Source organism: Procambarus clarkii, chromosome 56, assembly GCF_040958095.1.
Source record: "Procambarus clarkii isolate CNS0578487 chromosome 56, FALCON_Pclarkii_2.0, whole genome shotgun sequence".
Taxonomy (NCBI): domain Eukaryota; kingdom Metazoa; phylum Arthropoda; class Malacostraca; order Decapoda; family Cambaridae; genus Procambarus; species Procambarus clarkii.
Window position 1 is genome coordinate 26,072,942 of NC_091205.1, and position 14,417 is coordinate 26,087,358.

General features: G+C 40.2%; 1 protein-coding gene across 2 annotated transcripts in view; it reads right to left on the minus strand.

The window, feature by feature from the left end:
- The window catches only part of LOC138353132 (centrosomal protein of 19 kDa-like), a 136,899-nt gene extending 123,256 nt beyond the window's left edge, over positions 1-13,643 (minus strand). Inside the window, exons 1-4 of one of the 2 annotated variants that reach the window (XR_011223077.1) lie at positions 13,487-13,643; positions 12,579-12,778; positions 10,122-10,283; positions 8,146-9,339 (exon numbers count right to left, since the gene is read on the minus strand). Coding sequence is in view for 1 of the 2 variants with exons in the window: in XM_069305964.1 (XP_069162065.1) it covers positions 9,202-9,339; positions 10,122-10,283; positions 12,579-12,767 (489 nt within the window). In the remaining variant the exon portion in view is untranslated. Of the gene's footprint in view, positions 1-7,412; positions 9,340-10,121; positions 10,284-12,578; positions 12,779-13,486 lie in introns of those variants that run through there. The other variant, XM_069305964.1, reaches the window with a different exon arrangement.
- Positions 13,644-14,417: the final 774 nt, after the last annotated feature.

The window sequence follows — 14,417 nt, forward strand, 5'->3', positions numbered from 1 at the left end:
GTGGAGGCCTGGTCGAGGACCGGGCTGCGGGGACACTAAAAGCCCCGAAATCATCTCAAGATAACCTCAAGAAGACTATATTCTCTCACAGGTCGCAGTGGACGGGGCAACAACAGGCTGCTTCTCAAGCTTGACATACCGTCTGGAGGAGCAGCTAAGTATGTCTTCACCTACTGAACTGGGTGAAGACATACCTGATGGATAGAGAGAAGAGAATGAGAGAGGGCGGAGGAGCATCAAGATAGAGAAGAGTAATGAGTAGTGGTTCTAAGGGTTAGAATTATGACACCCATATCTTCGTCTATGTTAATGAGCTCACTAAATGTTTATCGATACATGTCGAGGCATACTTGGGGCAAGCCAAACTAATGTAAACATCAAACTCTGCAAAATCCTCCAGGAAGACCTACATGAACTTCAGATCTGGTTAGAGGGATGGCTCCTGGATTTTAATCAAGTTTTAAATGATTAACAACGGAGACAGGTGACTGTTTAGACAGCAAGCAACAAAATAAAGTAACAAGACCTCCCCGGAGTTGGAGAAAAAGAGGAGACATAATGCCTCGCCTCTCTCCCAGCTCTCCCCACAAACACATCGACGGAAAAGCAACATCACTCTACTCAAAGGGGGGTTTAGGAACTTTAAGAGTTGTCTACTTTAGAGTTCTGCACATCACCAGAAGCCAACGCTAAAATATGCAGCCCTGACGTGGAACCTCCACCTGAAGAACATCAGAACAAAACTAGGGGTGACGCAGAGGTCCCAGAGCTAAGGGGACTAAAATATGAGGAAAAGGTTAAGGGAACCCCGACCTGACCATGAAGCAAAGATTCTTGAAACGTACGGAATTCAAGAAGTCAGAAAAAGGGAAGAGGAGAAGGTGTAAAAGTAGGAGGAAGTAGAGGTGGTGTGAACTAGGGAGGGGAGGTAAGTGTCGCTGTGTAAGAGGGATGGAAGGAGTGAGAGGGAGGGAGAGACTCCCTCTGCTCTCTCTTTACCCCTCACCCCCCCTCCCTCCACACTCCCTCCCTGTTATATTTACATATCAATCAAGTTTTGTGGGTCTTCCCGCAATTTGGCTCACCCGGCTGCCCTTCAATACACAGACACCAGCCGCTCTGAATCGAACCAGAGGCCGGATAACTCGCCATAAATTGCGGGATATTCAGCTAGTCGCGAGGAGGGCCTGTTGGAGAGAGACAGAGAGAGAGAGAGAGAGAGAGAGAGAGAGAGAGAGAGAGAGAGAGAGAGAGAGAGAGAGAGAGAGAGACACGGTCTTACTCCACGGAGTCTGCTGCTGACTTTTGTGTTCCCCTCCCTCAAGGTATTGTCGACACAAGGCGAAAAAATGCATCTTCCTCCTTGTCCCCGTCTCGCCGGTGTTGTTGACGAGTTGGTAAGTGTTCTTGAGGAGTGTTGACGAGTAGTGTTGCTCTTTGTTGTGTCCTAACACCTCCTGCCAGGTTCCTTCCCCCGTGATACACCACTCCAACACGTCCTCTACCCACATCACATTCCTTACCTTGCTACCGAGTTTCCTGCCCCCACGTCACAGCGTCCCCAGCCCCTAATACACACACCACAGGTCCCCTGCCCCCTCTACACACGTCACCACCTCTACTACAGCCACGCTCCTTCCCCCCTAATAATCTGCTGATAAAAATTGAAGTGTATGAACAATGCCGGCGCCACACACACGCAGATTAAACAATTGCTAACATCCCCGAGTCGGTAAAGGGGGTACCAGAGGGGTTCAAAGGCTTCCGAACAGCACCGTGGGGGCCCAGACGAGCTCCTGGAGGCCCGAAGCAGCTAATGGGGACCACGAAGCTGCTCGTGGAACGCCCTGAATAGCTTTAAGGGACTTCGAACATCTCAAAACGAGGGAAGTGCGGCGACCAGCTCATGGGGCCCCAAGCCTCTCTAGGGCAGCCTCTCCCCAACAACTCAAGAGGGCCCCGAACAGGTGAAAGGGGGTCCAAGCAGCTAGAGAGAGGCCCCGCGCAGCCCAAGGTACTTGCAATAGCCCGACCCTACCAGTGCATGGGGTGTCACGAGCAGCTATCAATGGAGGCTCCCTCGCCTCACAAAACTCTAACCAACCTGCTACTTATTCTCCCTGCTTCCCCCTCCCTCCCTTCCCGCCAACTCTCCCTAGCGTCCTGCCCTTCCCCGAATTAGCCTAACCTCATATCTGCCAGCTCATGGAGAGAAACCTAAGGGAGGGAACCATTCACCGTCTCACAGTTGCCGATAAATAAATCCAACACAATATGTTTTTCTTAAAATAAATATTCACTAACTTGCTCACATTTTTGGGAACACGGGAAGGCAACTATCAAGGGGAAAGCACCAAGCCATTACGACTATATAGCACTTAGAAGGGGTCAGGGTAAGGATTTGGGATGGGACGGGGGAAATGAATGGTGCCCAACCACTTAAGACGGTCGGGGATTGAACGCCGACCTGCATGCAGCAAGACCGTTGCTCTACCGTTGACCGTCCAGCCCAAGTGATTGTATTTTCGGAGGGGGGGGGGGGGCATGGGGCAGGGGAACAGTTGCTGTGCTCCTAAGGACGATTCTGTTTATATGAACTCAACAAATGATCAGAAGACTGACAAATGCTTTTCAATATTGAAAAAACTTAAGACGTTGCACGAAGGATTTAACGATTCTTCGCGGCAGGGGATCGTATTCCAGGGACCTGCCCGAAACGCTACGCGTACTAGTGGCTGTACAAGAATGTAACAACTCTTGTATATATCTCAAAAAAAAGAAGGGGGGTAACAATGCGCATCACAACTATCATATCATCAACACTACCAGACAGCAGACTGGTGATGATTTCACTCCAGCTGGGGACACAGGCATCTGCCAATTACCAAGCGCACAGTGATGGCAAACGGAAATTTTCCTGCTGCCAACCCGCTGCACGCCAAGCACTCAGCACTTCTCATCTGGGAATATCAACACCACATTATCTCCCACATGCAGACGATGAGTTACAAGAACGTAGCTGAAGATATGATAACTTATCCACACACCAGAAGATGAGGAGACGACGACGTTTCGGTCCGTCCTGGACCATTACAGGAACCCAAAGTATTGGAGAGGACAAGACGAACAGGAAATAGAGTAGACACCAGCAGCATTAGAAGCATTAGACACCAGCAGCATTAGAAGCATTAGACACCAGCAGCATTAGAAGCATTAGACACCAGCAGCATTAGAAGCATTAGACACCAGCAGCATTAGAAGTAGTGTGAACTAGATTGCTATGAAGTGTTAGTTTGTCGAAAGGCAGCTCTATGTCAAGAGGGCGAAGGGTATTAGTATGAGTTTTGAGTTCAGATATGAAGGGAAGGCAGAGCACACTGGTACTAGTGTTGGAAACAGGTTTGGGGATGAAAGAAATTTAGTTTAGCTTGAGCTAAAGGTGCAGTTGATAAAATGTAAAATGAAAACTAATAATAGTCACAACGCTGTTGTTTTTAATGACGCAGAGATAACACCATCAATGGGGGTCCAAGAAATGTGTAAGTACTTCATTCATAATGATGTACTTCCTGAAATTATAGCGAAGTATCCAAAATTTGCTTACTGTAGGTAATGCATGCACATGACTGTAAAGCTGCCGCCCAGTTGGGTGGGTGTGAAGCAAGACTAGTAACTGTGTGACTCACCATATTGTGAGCCTCTTGTTGAATCACTTGATACAAAAGATTATTGATGTGTGTATTTGTGTGGGTGATTGTATATGTATGTGTATGCATATATATGTACATGTATATGTACATATATATATATTAGTATATTTTGGTAGCAGTCTTTCCTGTAGACATATTATTAAATATGACCGAAAAAGTAAGATTAATAATTCTAACACGAATTTTCTCAATCTTTCGTACATTTCTTTTCACTGTTGGTGGTAATTCAAAAATCAATTCTCCAAAATTAATTTTTATTTCTAGTCTGACGCGACACTTGAGCGCGTTTCGTAAAACTTATTACATTTTCAAAGACTTTAGTTAACACATACACGACTGAATAGAACTTACACATCTCCGATTTGTTTATATCTACATTTGAGTGAGGTGGATAGGGTGATGTGGTATTAATAGGGTATTAATTTCATCAACACAAGACAGAACACGAAACAATGGGTATTGAATGGAAGTGATTGTAGAAAGCCTATTGGTCCATATTTCTTAATGCTTCTATATTGGAGCGGAGTCTAGAGGTGGGTAGAATATAGTTGTGCATTAGTTGGCTGTTGATTGCTGGTGTTGACTTTTTAATGTGTAGTGCCTCGCAAACGTCAAGCCGTCTGCTATCGCTGTATCTATCGATGATTTCTGTGTTGTTTACAAGGATTTCTCTGGCGATGGTTTGGTTGTGGGAAGAGATTATATGTTCCTTAATGGAGCCCTGTTGCTTATGCATCGTTAAACGCCTAGAAAGAGATGTTGTTGTCTTGCCTATATACTGGGTTTTTTGGAGCTTACAATCCCCAAGAGGGCATTTGAAGGCATAGACGACGTTGGTCTCTTTTTTAAAGCGTTCTGCTTTGTGTCTGGAGAGTTTCTCATGAGTAGGCTGGCCGTTTTTCTGGTTTTATAGTAAATCGTCAGTTGTATCCTCTGATTTTTGTCTGCAGGGATTACGTTTCTATTAACAATATCTTTCAGGACCCTTTCCTCCGTTTTATGAGCTGTGGAAAAGAAGTTCCTGTAAAATAGTCTAATAGGGGGTATAGGTGTTGTGTTAGTTGTCTCTTCAGAGGTTGCATGGCGTTTCACTTTCCTTCTTATGATGTCTTCGATGAAACCATTGGAGAAGCCGTTGTTGACTAGGACCTGCCTTACCCTACAGAGTTCTTCGTCGACTTGCTTCCATTCTGAGCTGTGGCTGAGAGCACGGTCGACATATGCGTTAACAACACTCCTCTTGTACCTGTCTGGGCAGTCGCTGTTGGCATTTAGGCACATAGGAATGTGCCTAAATGCCAACAGCGACTGCCCAGACAGGTACAAGAGGAGTGTTGTTAACGCATATGTCGACCGTGCTCTCAGCCACAGCTCAGAATGGAAGAAAGTCGACGAAGAACTCTGTAGGGTAAGGCAGGTCCTAGTCAACAACGGCTTCTCCAATGGTTTCATCGAAGACATCATAAGAAGGAAAGTGAAACGCCATGCAACCTCTGAAGAGACAACTAACACAACACCTATACCCCCTATTAGACTATTTTACAGGAACTTCTTTTCCACAGCTCATAAAACGGAGGAAAGGGTCCTGAAAGATATTGTTAATAGAAACGTAATCCCTGCAGACAAAAATCAGAGGATACAACTGACGATTTACTATAAAACCAGAAAAACGGCCAGCCTACTCATGAGAAACTCTCCAGACACAAAGCAGAACGCTTTAAAAGAGACCAACGTCGTCTATGCCTTCAAATGCCCTCTTGGGGATTGTAAGCTCCAAAAAACCCAGTATATAGGCAAGACAACAACATCTCTTTCTAGGCGTTTAACGATGCATAAGCAACAGGGCTCCATAAAGGAACATATAATCTCTTCCCACAACCAAACCATCGCCAGAGAAATCCTTGTAAATAACACAGAAATCATCGATAGATACAGTGATAGCAGACGGCTTGACGTTTGCGAGGCACTACACATTAAAAAGTCAACACCAGCAATCAACAGCCAACTAATGCACAACTATATTCTACCCACCTCAAGACTCCGCTCCAATATAGAAGCATCAAGAAATATGGACCAATAGGCTTTCTACAATCACTTCTATTCAATACCCATTGTTTTGTGTTCTGTCTTGTGTTGATGAAATTAATACCCTATTAATACCACCTCACCCCATCCACCTCACTCAAATGTAGATATAAACAAATCGGAGATGTGTAAGTTCTATTCAGTTGTGCATGTGTTAACTAAAGTCTTTGAAAATGTAATAAGTTTTACGAAACGCGCTCAAGTGTCGCGTCAGACTAGAAATAAAAATGAATTTTGGAGAATTGATTTTTGAATTACCACCAACAGTGAAAAGAAATGTACGAAAGATTGAGAAAATTCGTGTTAGAATTATTAATCTTACTTTTTCGGTCATATTTAATAATATATAATATAACATTAATAATTGTGTAACTAGCGTCAAAAGCTTGTTATTTGCTTAGCAAAACGAACTAGGGGGTTCAGTTCCTGAATCAATTATGTGCCTCTGTAACCCTTTACACCACCGCCCACAGGATGGGTATGGGGTGCATAATAAAGAAAGAAATTGAATTGTGTGTATTAGGAAAAACCTGCTCCCAAAATATATATATATATATATATATATATATATATATATATATATATATATATATATATATATATATATATATATATATATATGTCGTACCTAGTAGCCAGAACGCACTTCTCAGCCTACTATGCAAGGCCCGATTTGCCTAATAAGCCAAGTTTTCCTGAATTAATATATTTTCTCTAATTTTTTTCTCATGAAATGATAAAGCTACCCATTTCATTATGAATGAGGTCATTTTTTTTTATTGGAGTTAAAATTAACGTAGATATATGACCGAACCTAACCAACCCTACCTAACCTAACCTAACCTATCTCTATAGGCTAGGTTAGGTTAGGTAGCCAAAAAAGTTAGGTTAGGTTAGGTTAGGTTAGGTAGGTTAGGTAGTCGAAAAACAATTAATTCATGAAAACTTGGCTTATTAGGCAAATCGGGCCTTGCATATTAGGCTGAGAAGTGCGTTCTGGCTACTAGGTACGGCATATATATATATATATATATATATATATATATATATATATATATATATATATATATATATATATATATATATATATATATATATATATATATATATATATATATATATATATATATATAGTTCACACTACACTATATATAAATATATATATATTTTTTTTTTTTTGAGATATATACAAGAGTTGTTACATTCTTGTACAGCCACTAGTACGCGTAGTGTTTCGGGCAGATCCCTGGAATACGATCCCCTGCCGCGAAGAATCGTTTTTTCATCCAAGTACACATTTTACTGTTGCATTAAACAGAGGCTACAGTTAAGGAATTGCGCCTAGTAAATCCTCCCCGGCCAGGATACAAACCCATGACATAGCGCTCGCGGAACGCCAGGCGAGTGTCTTACCACTACACCACGGAGACTGAATATAATATACACAATTGGGATGCAGACGTTCCTTTAAATATATTTGGTTAAATATGACCGCGTTGTTGACGTTGTTGATCTTATACTGTAGTGTAAGCTTTCTATGCTTCTATTTTCTTAGTACAAGTAAAGTATTAAGAATTGCAATCAAGTTACCAAAGTTCATGGTAAAGAAATGCTGGCAATTATTGAAGGTTTTATTTTCTACAACATTTTGTTCCTCTCCGGAGCATCAGGTAAAGAATAAGTACATAAGATACATGTGAACGAGTCAAAAGGAGTATAAGGCGAGGTATTGGGGCAATTAAACCATAGGGTAAAGGAACAGGGTCAATCAACCATAGGGTAAAGGGATAGGGCCAGTCAAACATTGGATAAAACTTTGGTACTCTTGGTGGGCTGGGAGACCTCAGTAGAGACATCATTGTCTGGTGATGTTTGGTGAGATCTGGTTCTGAGTGTTGGCAAGGAAGCGATATTGTTATACTGTATATTTAAGGCGCGTCTTTTCTTTTTAATGAGTAAAGATTCCAGGATTTGCAATCTTCTTTGGTCAGTGGAAGATTCCAGGATTATTATATTATCTACTAGCATGTTCCTAGTGCGTGATCAGTTATTTAAACATAACACTTAAGTATCCTAAGTATTCAATTTTTTTAACTAGCTTCACAAGCTTGTTACTTGCTTAGCTAAATGAACTATGGGATTCAGTTCCTGAACTCATTATGTGCCTCTGTAACTTTTTCCACCCACAGGACTGGTATGGGGTGCATACTAAATGACTAAACTAACAGTATGGTCCTGTTGTAGTCAGACTGTCATCAGTATAAGGGGAGGAAGCTTGGGCTTCGAAGCTGTGACAGGGAATCACTCAGGTTATGGTACCGTAAGTGTTAAAATGATATACCTTGCATACATCAGATTTTTAGTTGATTATGCTGTATCTCTGCTTACTTTAGCGCCTGAAAAGAAGCTTAGAGGGGTTAAACAATACAGATCAAAGCTCTGAGGATTATCGTTGGGAGTCCTCGTGCCACAAAGATATTTAATATGAGAAAGGAACTTAATATTCCGAGTATCATTCATCGTGTTACTGAAGTTAATTTTCTAATTGGTATAAAAATACTTAGGCTAGCTCATCGTAATCCTTGCACAAAAGCCCTGCAGACATTTATTGAAGGTCAACATTGTTCAAAATGGATTACTGAAATTGCAGCTGAACTCAAAATATAAGAGATTTATAATTTATACCAAACCAGACATGAAAGCGTTGATTTTATTTAAACGTTTAAAATACTGAGCAATTTGGAGGATATTGATCCAGACTACTTCTTTAAAAGGTCAGATGGAATATAAATAAGAAGTAATGGTTTCAAGCTGAACAAGCCACAATGTAAGAGAACAGGGTGGTTTTTCATAATCTACAAGCTGAAGCTGTAAATGCCAAAACATTACTGCAATTCAAAATCCAGATGGATAAAATTATCAGGGGTAAATGGGGAGACTTTTGGCAATAAATAGCTGCTGGCTTCCTGCCCTCATCAAGGTCGGTCCTTGAGTAAATTCAGGTAAATCTATGCAAAGTATTTAAGAGTTTTAAGTAAAAAACTAGCAGTACTGTATGTTTACATAATCTCCCCATCTTGCAGGATGGTTTATCATACCAAGCTTTATCTTTTTTTTTTAGTGTTGGTAACTAATTGTAGTGCAGCTACATGTCTGTGTATGTGTGCGAGAACTTAGCCAGTTGTTAAGTCTGACATTAGCAGTCTATGTCATCGGCTTTTCACGTCACACCTACACCATTTAAACAGTTACAGCAATTATACTATACTCCAGTCCCACCCAAATGTTCTATCTCACAAGAAATAAAGGTAGTATTTATTGTACTTTTACAATATAGTAATTGAATATATATGATAAATATAAATAACATTTAATCCAGGACTCTATAAAAAAAAAAAGGGAATGGTTAAGACCAAAAATCCTCGTCAGGAGAGTCCCACCCAGCCTCCACTTTATCACTGGTGTCAAACTCTACTTGCCTGTCATACTCGTAGCCAGGGTCCCCTGGCTTAAGCTGATTCTTCTCAAAGCTGCTATTCATTACCTGCAATGTTACCATTATATTAAATACATGCCATGAACATTATTAACCACTTAACATTTAAAATAAAATTATGTAATAATTATAGTTGCTGATTAGTCTGGATTCCAAATTTAAATTCTAGTTTTATCTGAAACATTTATGATTAGTGGCTGTTTATACATTTACTGTTTATTATTACAACACCTATACCATATTGTATTTATGCAAATACAAACTTTGTTTTGTACAAAAATTTTAATGTTAATATTCCATCTGATTTTGTATACAGAGCCTACTGTATCTCACAGACAAGAGCTATGAGGAGAAGTTAAAGGCATTAAATATCCCTAAACTAGAAGACAGAAGAAAAAGAGGCGATATGATCACTACGTACAAAATACAATAGTAACGAGAATCAATAAAATTGATAGGGAAGAATTCCTGAGACCTGGAACTTCAAGAACAAGAGGTCATAGATTTAAAATAACTAAACAAAGCTGCTGAAGAAATACTGTATGAGAAAATTCACTTTCACAAACATAGTGGTAGACAGATGGAACAAGTCAAGTCAGAAGGTGGTGGAGGCAAAAATTGCCAGTAATTTTAAAAGCGTTATGTAACAGAGTGCCGGGAAGACGAGACACCATGAGCGTAGTCTCATCCTGTAACTACCCTTAGGTAATTGCATTATCTTGCATAGTAAAATAAATTGAAAAGGCACATACTTGCACACATCAGCAAAAAAAGACATGCTGAGCATCTATTACCTACATAAATCAAATTTACAACACAAAAAATCACACCTTTTTTTTCTTTGCAAGCTGCTCATCATCTAGTTTGTTAAGGTCTTGGTTAGGGTCCACACTGTACTCTTTAGTTAAGTTGGCTACAGCTTCTTCCACCGTCCGTCCCTTCTGTACCTCTTGCAAGATGCGCACCATTTTCTCTAATCTGACATTTGGAACCTAGAAAAACATGTAGGTTTACCAGACAGGGAAATGTGTTAATGGAAAAAGTTAATTATTTATCAGTAACCATGATGTGTCCAAAATATTTGTTAATGTTTTCCAAAGATAATTTGATTATATTGTACTGTAGTTGTACTTAAGATTCACACTTGTATGGATTTACATGTGCAGTTTTCTACAAAAAGTTAAAAAAAAAAAGACACAAAATAATGCTATGTAAAGTCTATAATGCAATGGTATATCAACAAATTTGGTATTGGGATGCCAAATGGTTGAGGTTTCCAGTTCACAAGCCAGGTTGTGACTATATGTGAAGCACTGCCTACTTTATTATGGCTTTAATTCATAAAATGCTTATCCTATATATCTGGATGTCCAATTTACAATTATGGTACTTTTTAAATGAACAAGAATTTTATATTCCCCACAACATCATAGATATAAGAGCAGTACTCTGTGATGTATACAGTGGTTGAGTCCTGTAATTACCTAAGTGTAATTACCTAAGTGTAGTTACAGGATGAGAGCTACGCTCGTGGTGTCCCGTCTTCCCAGCACTCTTTGTCATATAACGCTTTGAAACTACTGACGGTCTTGGCCTCCACCACCTTCTCACTTAACTTGTTCCAACCGTCTACCACTCTATTTGCGAAGGTGAATTTTCTTATATTTCTTCGGCATCTGTGTTTAGCTAGTTTAAATCTATGACCTCTTGTTCTTGAAGTTCCAGGTCTCAGGAAGTCTTCCCTGTCGATTTTGTCAATTCCTGTTACTATTTTGTATGTAGTGATCATATCACCTCTTTTTCTTCTGTCTTCTAGTTTTGGCATATTTAATGCTTCTAACCTCTCCTCGTAGCTCTTGCCCTTCAGTTCTGGGAGCCACTTAGTAGCATGTCTTTGCACCTTTTCCAGTTTGTTGATGTGCTTCTTAAGATATGGGCACCACACAACAGCTGCATATTCTAGCTTTGGCCTAACAAAAGTCATGAACAATTTCTTTAGTATATCGCCATCCATGTATTTAAATGCAATTCTGAAGTTAGAAAGCATAGCATAGGCTCCTTGCACAATATTCTTTATGTGGTCCTCAGGTGATAGTTTTCTATCTAGAACCACTCCTAGATCTCTTTCTTTATCAGAATTCTTTAAAGATTTCTCACATAATATATAGGTTGTGTGGGGTCTATGTTCTCCTATTCCACATTCCATAACATGACATTTATTAACATTAAATTCCATTTGCCAAGTGGTGCTCCATATACTTATTTTGTCCAGGTCTTTTTGAAGGGCATGACAGTCATCTAAATTTCTTATCCTTCCTATTATCTTAGCATCATCAGCAAACATGTTCATATAATTCTGTATACCAACTGGTAGATCATTTATGTACACAATAAACATCACTGGTGCAAGAACTGAACCCTGTGGTACTCCACTTGTGACATTTCTCCATTCTGATACATTGCCTCTGATTACTGCCCTCATTTTTCTATCAGTCAGAAAATTTTTCATCCATGATAGAAGCTTACCTGTTACCCCTCCAATATTTTCCAGTTTCCAGAACAACCTCTTATGTGGAACTCTGTCGAAAGCCTTTTTTAGGTCCAGATAGATGCAGTCAACCCAACCATCTCTTTCCTGTAATATCTCTGTGGCTCGATCATAGAAACTGAGTAAATTCGATACACAGGATCTTCCAGATCGAAAACCATACTGTCTGTCTGATATTATATCATTTCTCTCTAGGTGTTCTACCCATTTAGTTTTGATTAGTTTTTCCAATACTTTCACTATTACACTTGTTAATGATACAGGTCTATAATTGAGGGGGTCTTCCCTGCTGCCACTTTTGTAGATTGGAACTATGTTAGCCTGTTTCCACCCGTCTGACACGTCTGTTGGACACTTTCTCTGCCACTAGCCCTAAGGTGTGGAGGAGTAGGTACAGTATATTTCCTAGCATTACAGTTACAGTACGTGTATAGAAATTTTGAAGCAGCAACAGCATGCATTTGTTTTCAAAGTATTACTCAAGGTCTCCCCAAAACCCTCCCATGATGGTTTAAATTGTTCTAAAATCTGCCACCAGTGGGTTGAAAGACCCTATAACAATAGGAAGTTTCCTTGTACCACCACGTGGATGTCTTGAAAGTTTCATCTGATAAGTGAAGACTCTCCAGAAATTAAATTCACCAAAATTTTGGGAGAAAGCAGAAATTAGTGAAATCTATAAGGTATCCATAGAGGGTATACAGTACCGAATAACAAAATACAGTACACAAGACTCAACTTTTTCTAAATGATCCTTGTGTCGTTGCTTTAACTCCTTCAGGACAGTATCCACTGAGCCAAACTTGTTCAAAAATCTAATGGGCATGACACGCTGCCTCTCTTTTCCTGCTCCTCCCTGATAAATTAGAGTCAGGGCTGGTGGCTGAGTCCGAACGCCTAATTTCAGGGGAACCACCTGACTCTCCATTGCTCTGGAATCTGAAAACATCGAATGCCAGTAGTCTAATTATATTTTTTTTTAGAGTTAATGAAAGTTACTGTACCTAACTATCACTGTTCTATTTCCAATTACAGTACTGTATTTTCAATGCATTATATTACAACAATGAAAATCAAGCTTTGAATGTAATGAAACATCCTTTTCAGGTGGACTATCAGAAGAATCCAGAGGATATGTAATGGCATAACCAAGTCTTAAGAAAAAGTCAGGCATTTGACACCCACATTAGCATACCAAAAGCCAGACAAAAATTTGGTCAAAATAAAACAAAGCTACTGCTAGAAAGAAAGAAATGGGACCTAAGGCCATGAAGAGAAATTTTCATTGTTGTGGGTGAGGGGAGGGAATTAGCAGGGAAAAGTGCCAAAACTTCATAGTGCCACTATGACTATATAGCACTTGGTCACTTGTTCAGGATAAGGAACCAACCATCTGGATGAAACCAACTGCTGGCAAACAATAAACTGGCCCCAAACCGAGGCCAGTTTACAATATAGACAGGTAAATTCAGGTAAAGAGTGATAGGTAAAACTCTGGTAAGGAATAGTAAGGAAACTCTGGTAAAACTCTAGGTGCCGAGGGTTGAGTTCCGACTTAAAGATAATTAAGTTTGTTATGTCATTAGAGCAATCACTTACAATATAGACAATCACATATTAATACAAAACTGGTCAACCAATAATGACCTCGTGCCTGCAATTTATCAGGAAATAAGGCGTTTCTGCTTTATTATGTGTCTAGGTCTTGAGGAGCTTGGACAGGGAGGGATACGGCCTCTCACAGAGGACGTCTCTGATGTACAAGTACACACGTCCATGTCAGCCTCATCTACGGAGAACTTAACTTGGTGCCGAGGGTTGAGTTCCGACTTAAAAGATAATTAAGTTTGTTATGTCATTAGAGCAACGCAGAAGACGTTTTATCTTAGAGATAAATCAACGTGAAAATATAATAGCTTAATAAAAAGTTTGTTAATTGATATACCGGACCGCAGACCCCAAAGCAGCAGCCCGCTGCTCTATCAACTGAGCCATCTTAATGCTCACCTAGTTGTGCTTGCGGGGGTTGAGCTTTGGCTCTTTGGTCCCGCCTCTCAACTGTCAATCAACTGATGTACAGATTCCTGAGCCTACTGGGCTCTATCATTCCATTTGAAACTGTGCATGGAGTCAGCCTCCACCACATCACTGCCTAATGCATCCCATTTGTTAACTACTCTGACACTGAAAAAAAGTCCTTCAAATATCTCTGTGGCTCATTTGGGTACTCAGTTTCCACCTGTGTCCCCTTGTGCGTGTTCCCACCATGCTAAAATAGTTTGTCTTTGTTCACACTGTCAATATCTGAGAATTTTGTAAGGGGTGATCCTTTCTCCCATTATATGCGTTATTGTGTGTCTTTATTGAGTATTTATATATATATATATATACACACACTTCCCATCCTCATCGAGGCCACTAGAGATAGTGGCCCCTTAAGTAAATTCAGGTAAGTATTTACATCAAGTGTGTAGTAGGAGAGATTACGGGAATTAAACCTCACGTCACTGGGAGACAGGAGTTAGAGGGAGATATGATGATCACATATAAGATTCTCAGAGGAATTGATAGGGTAGAT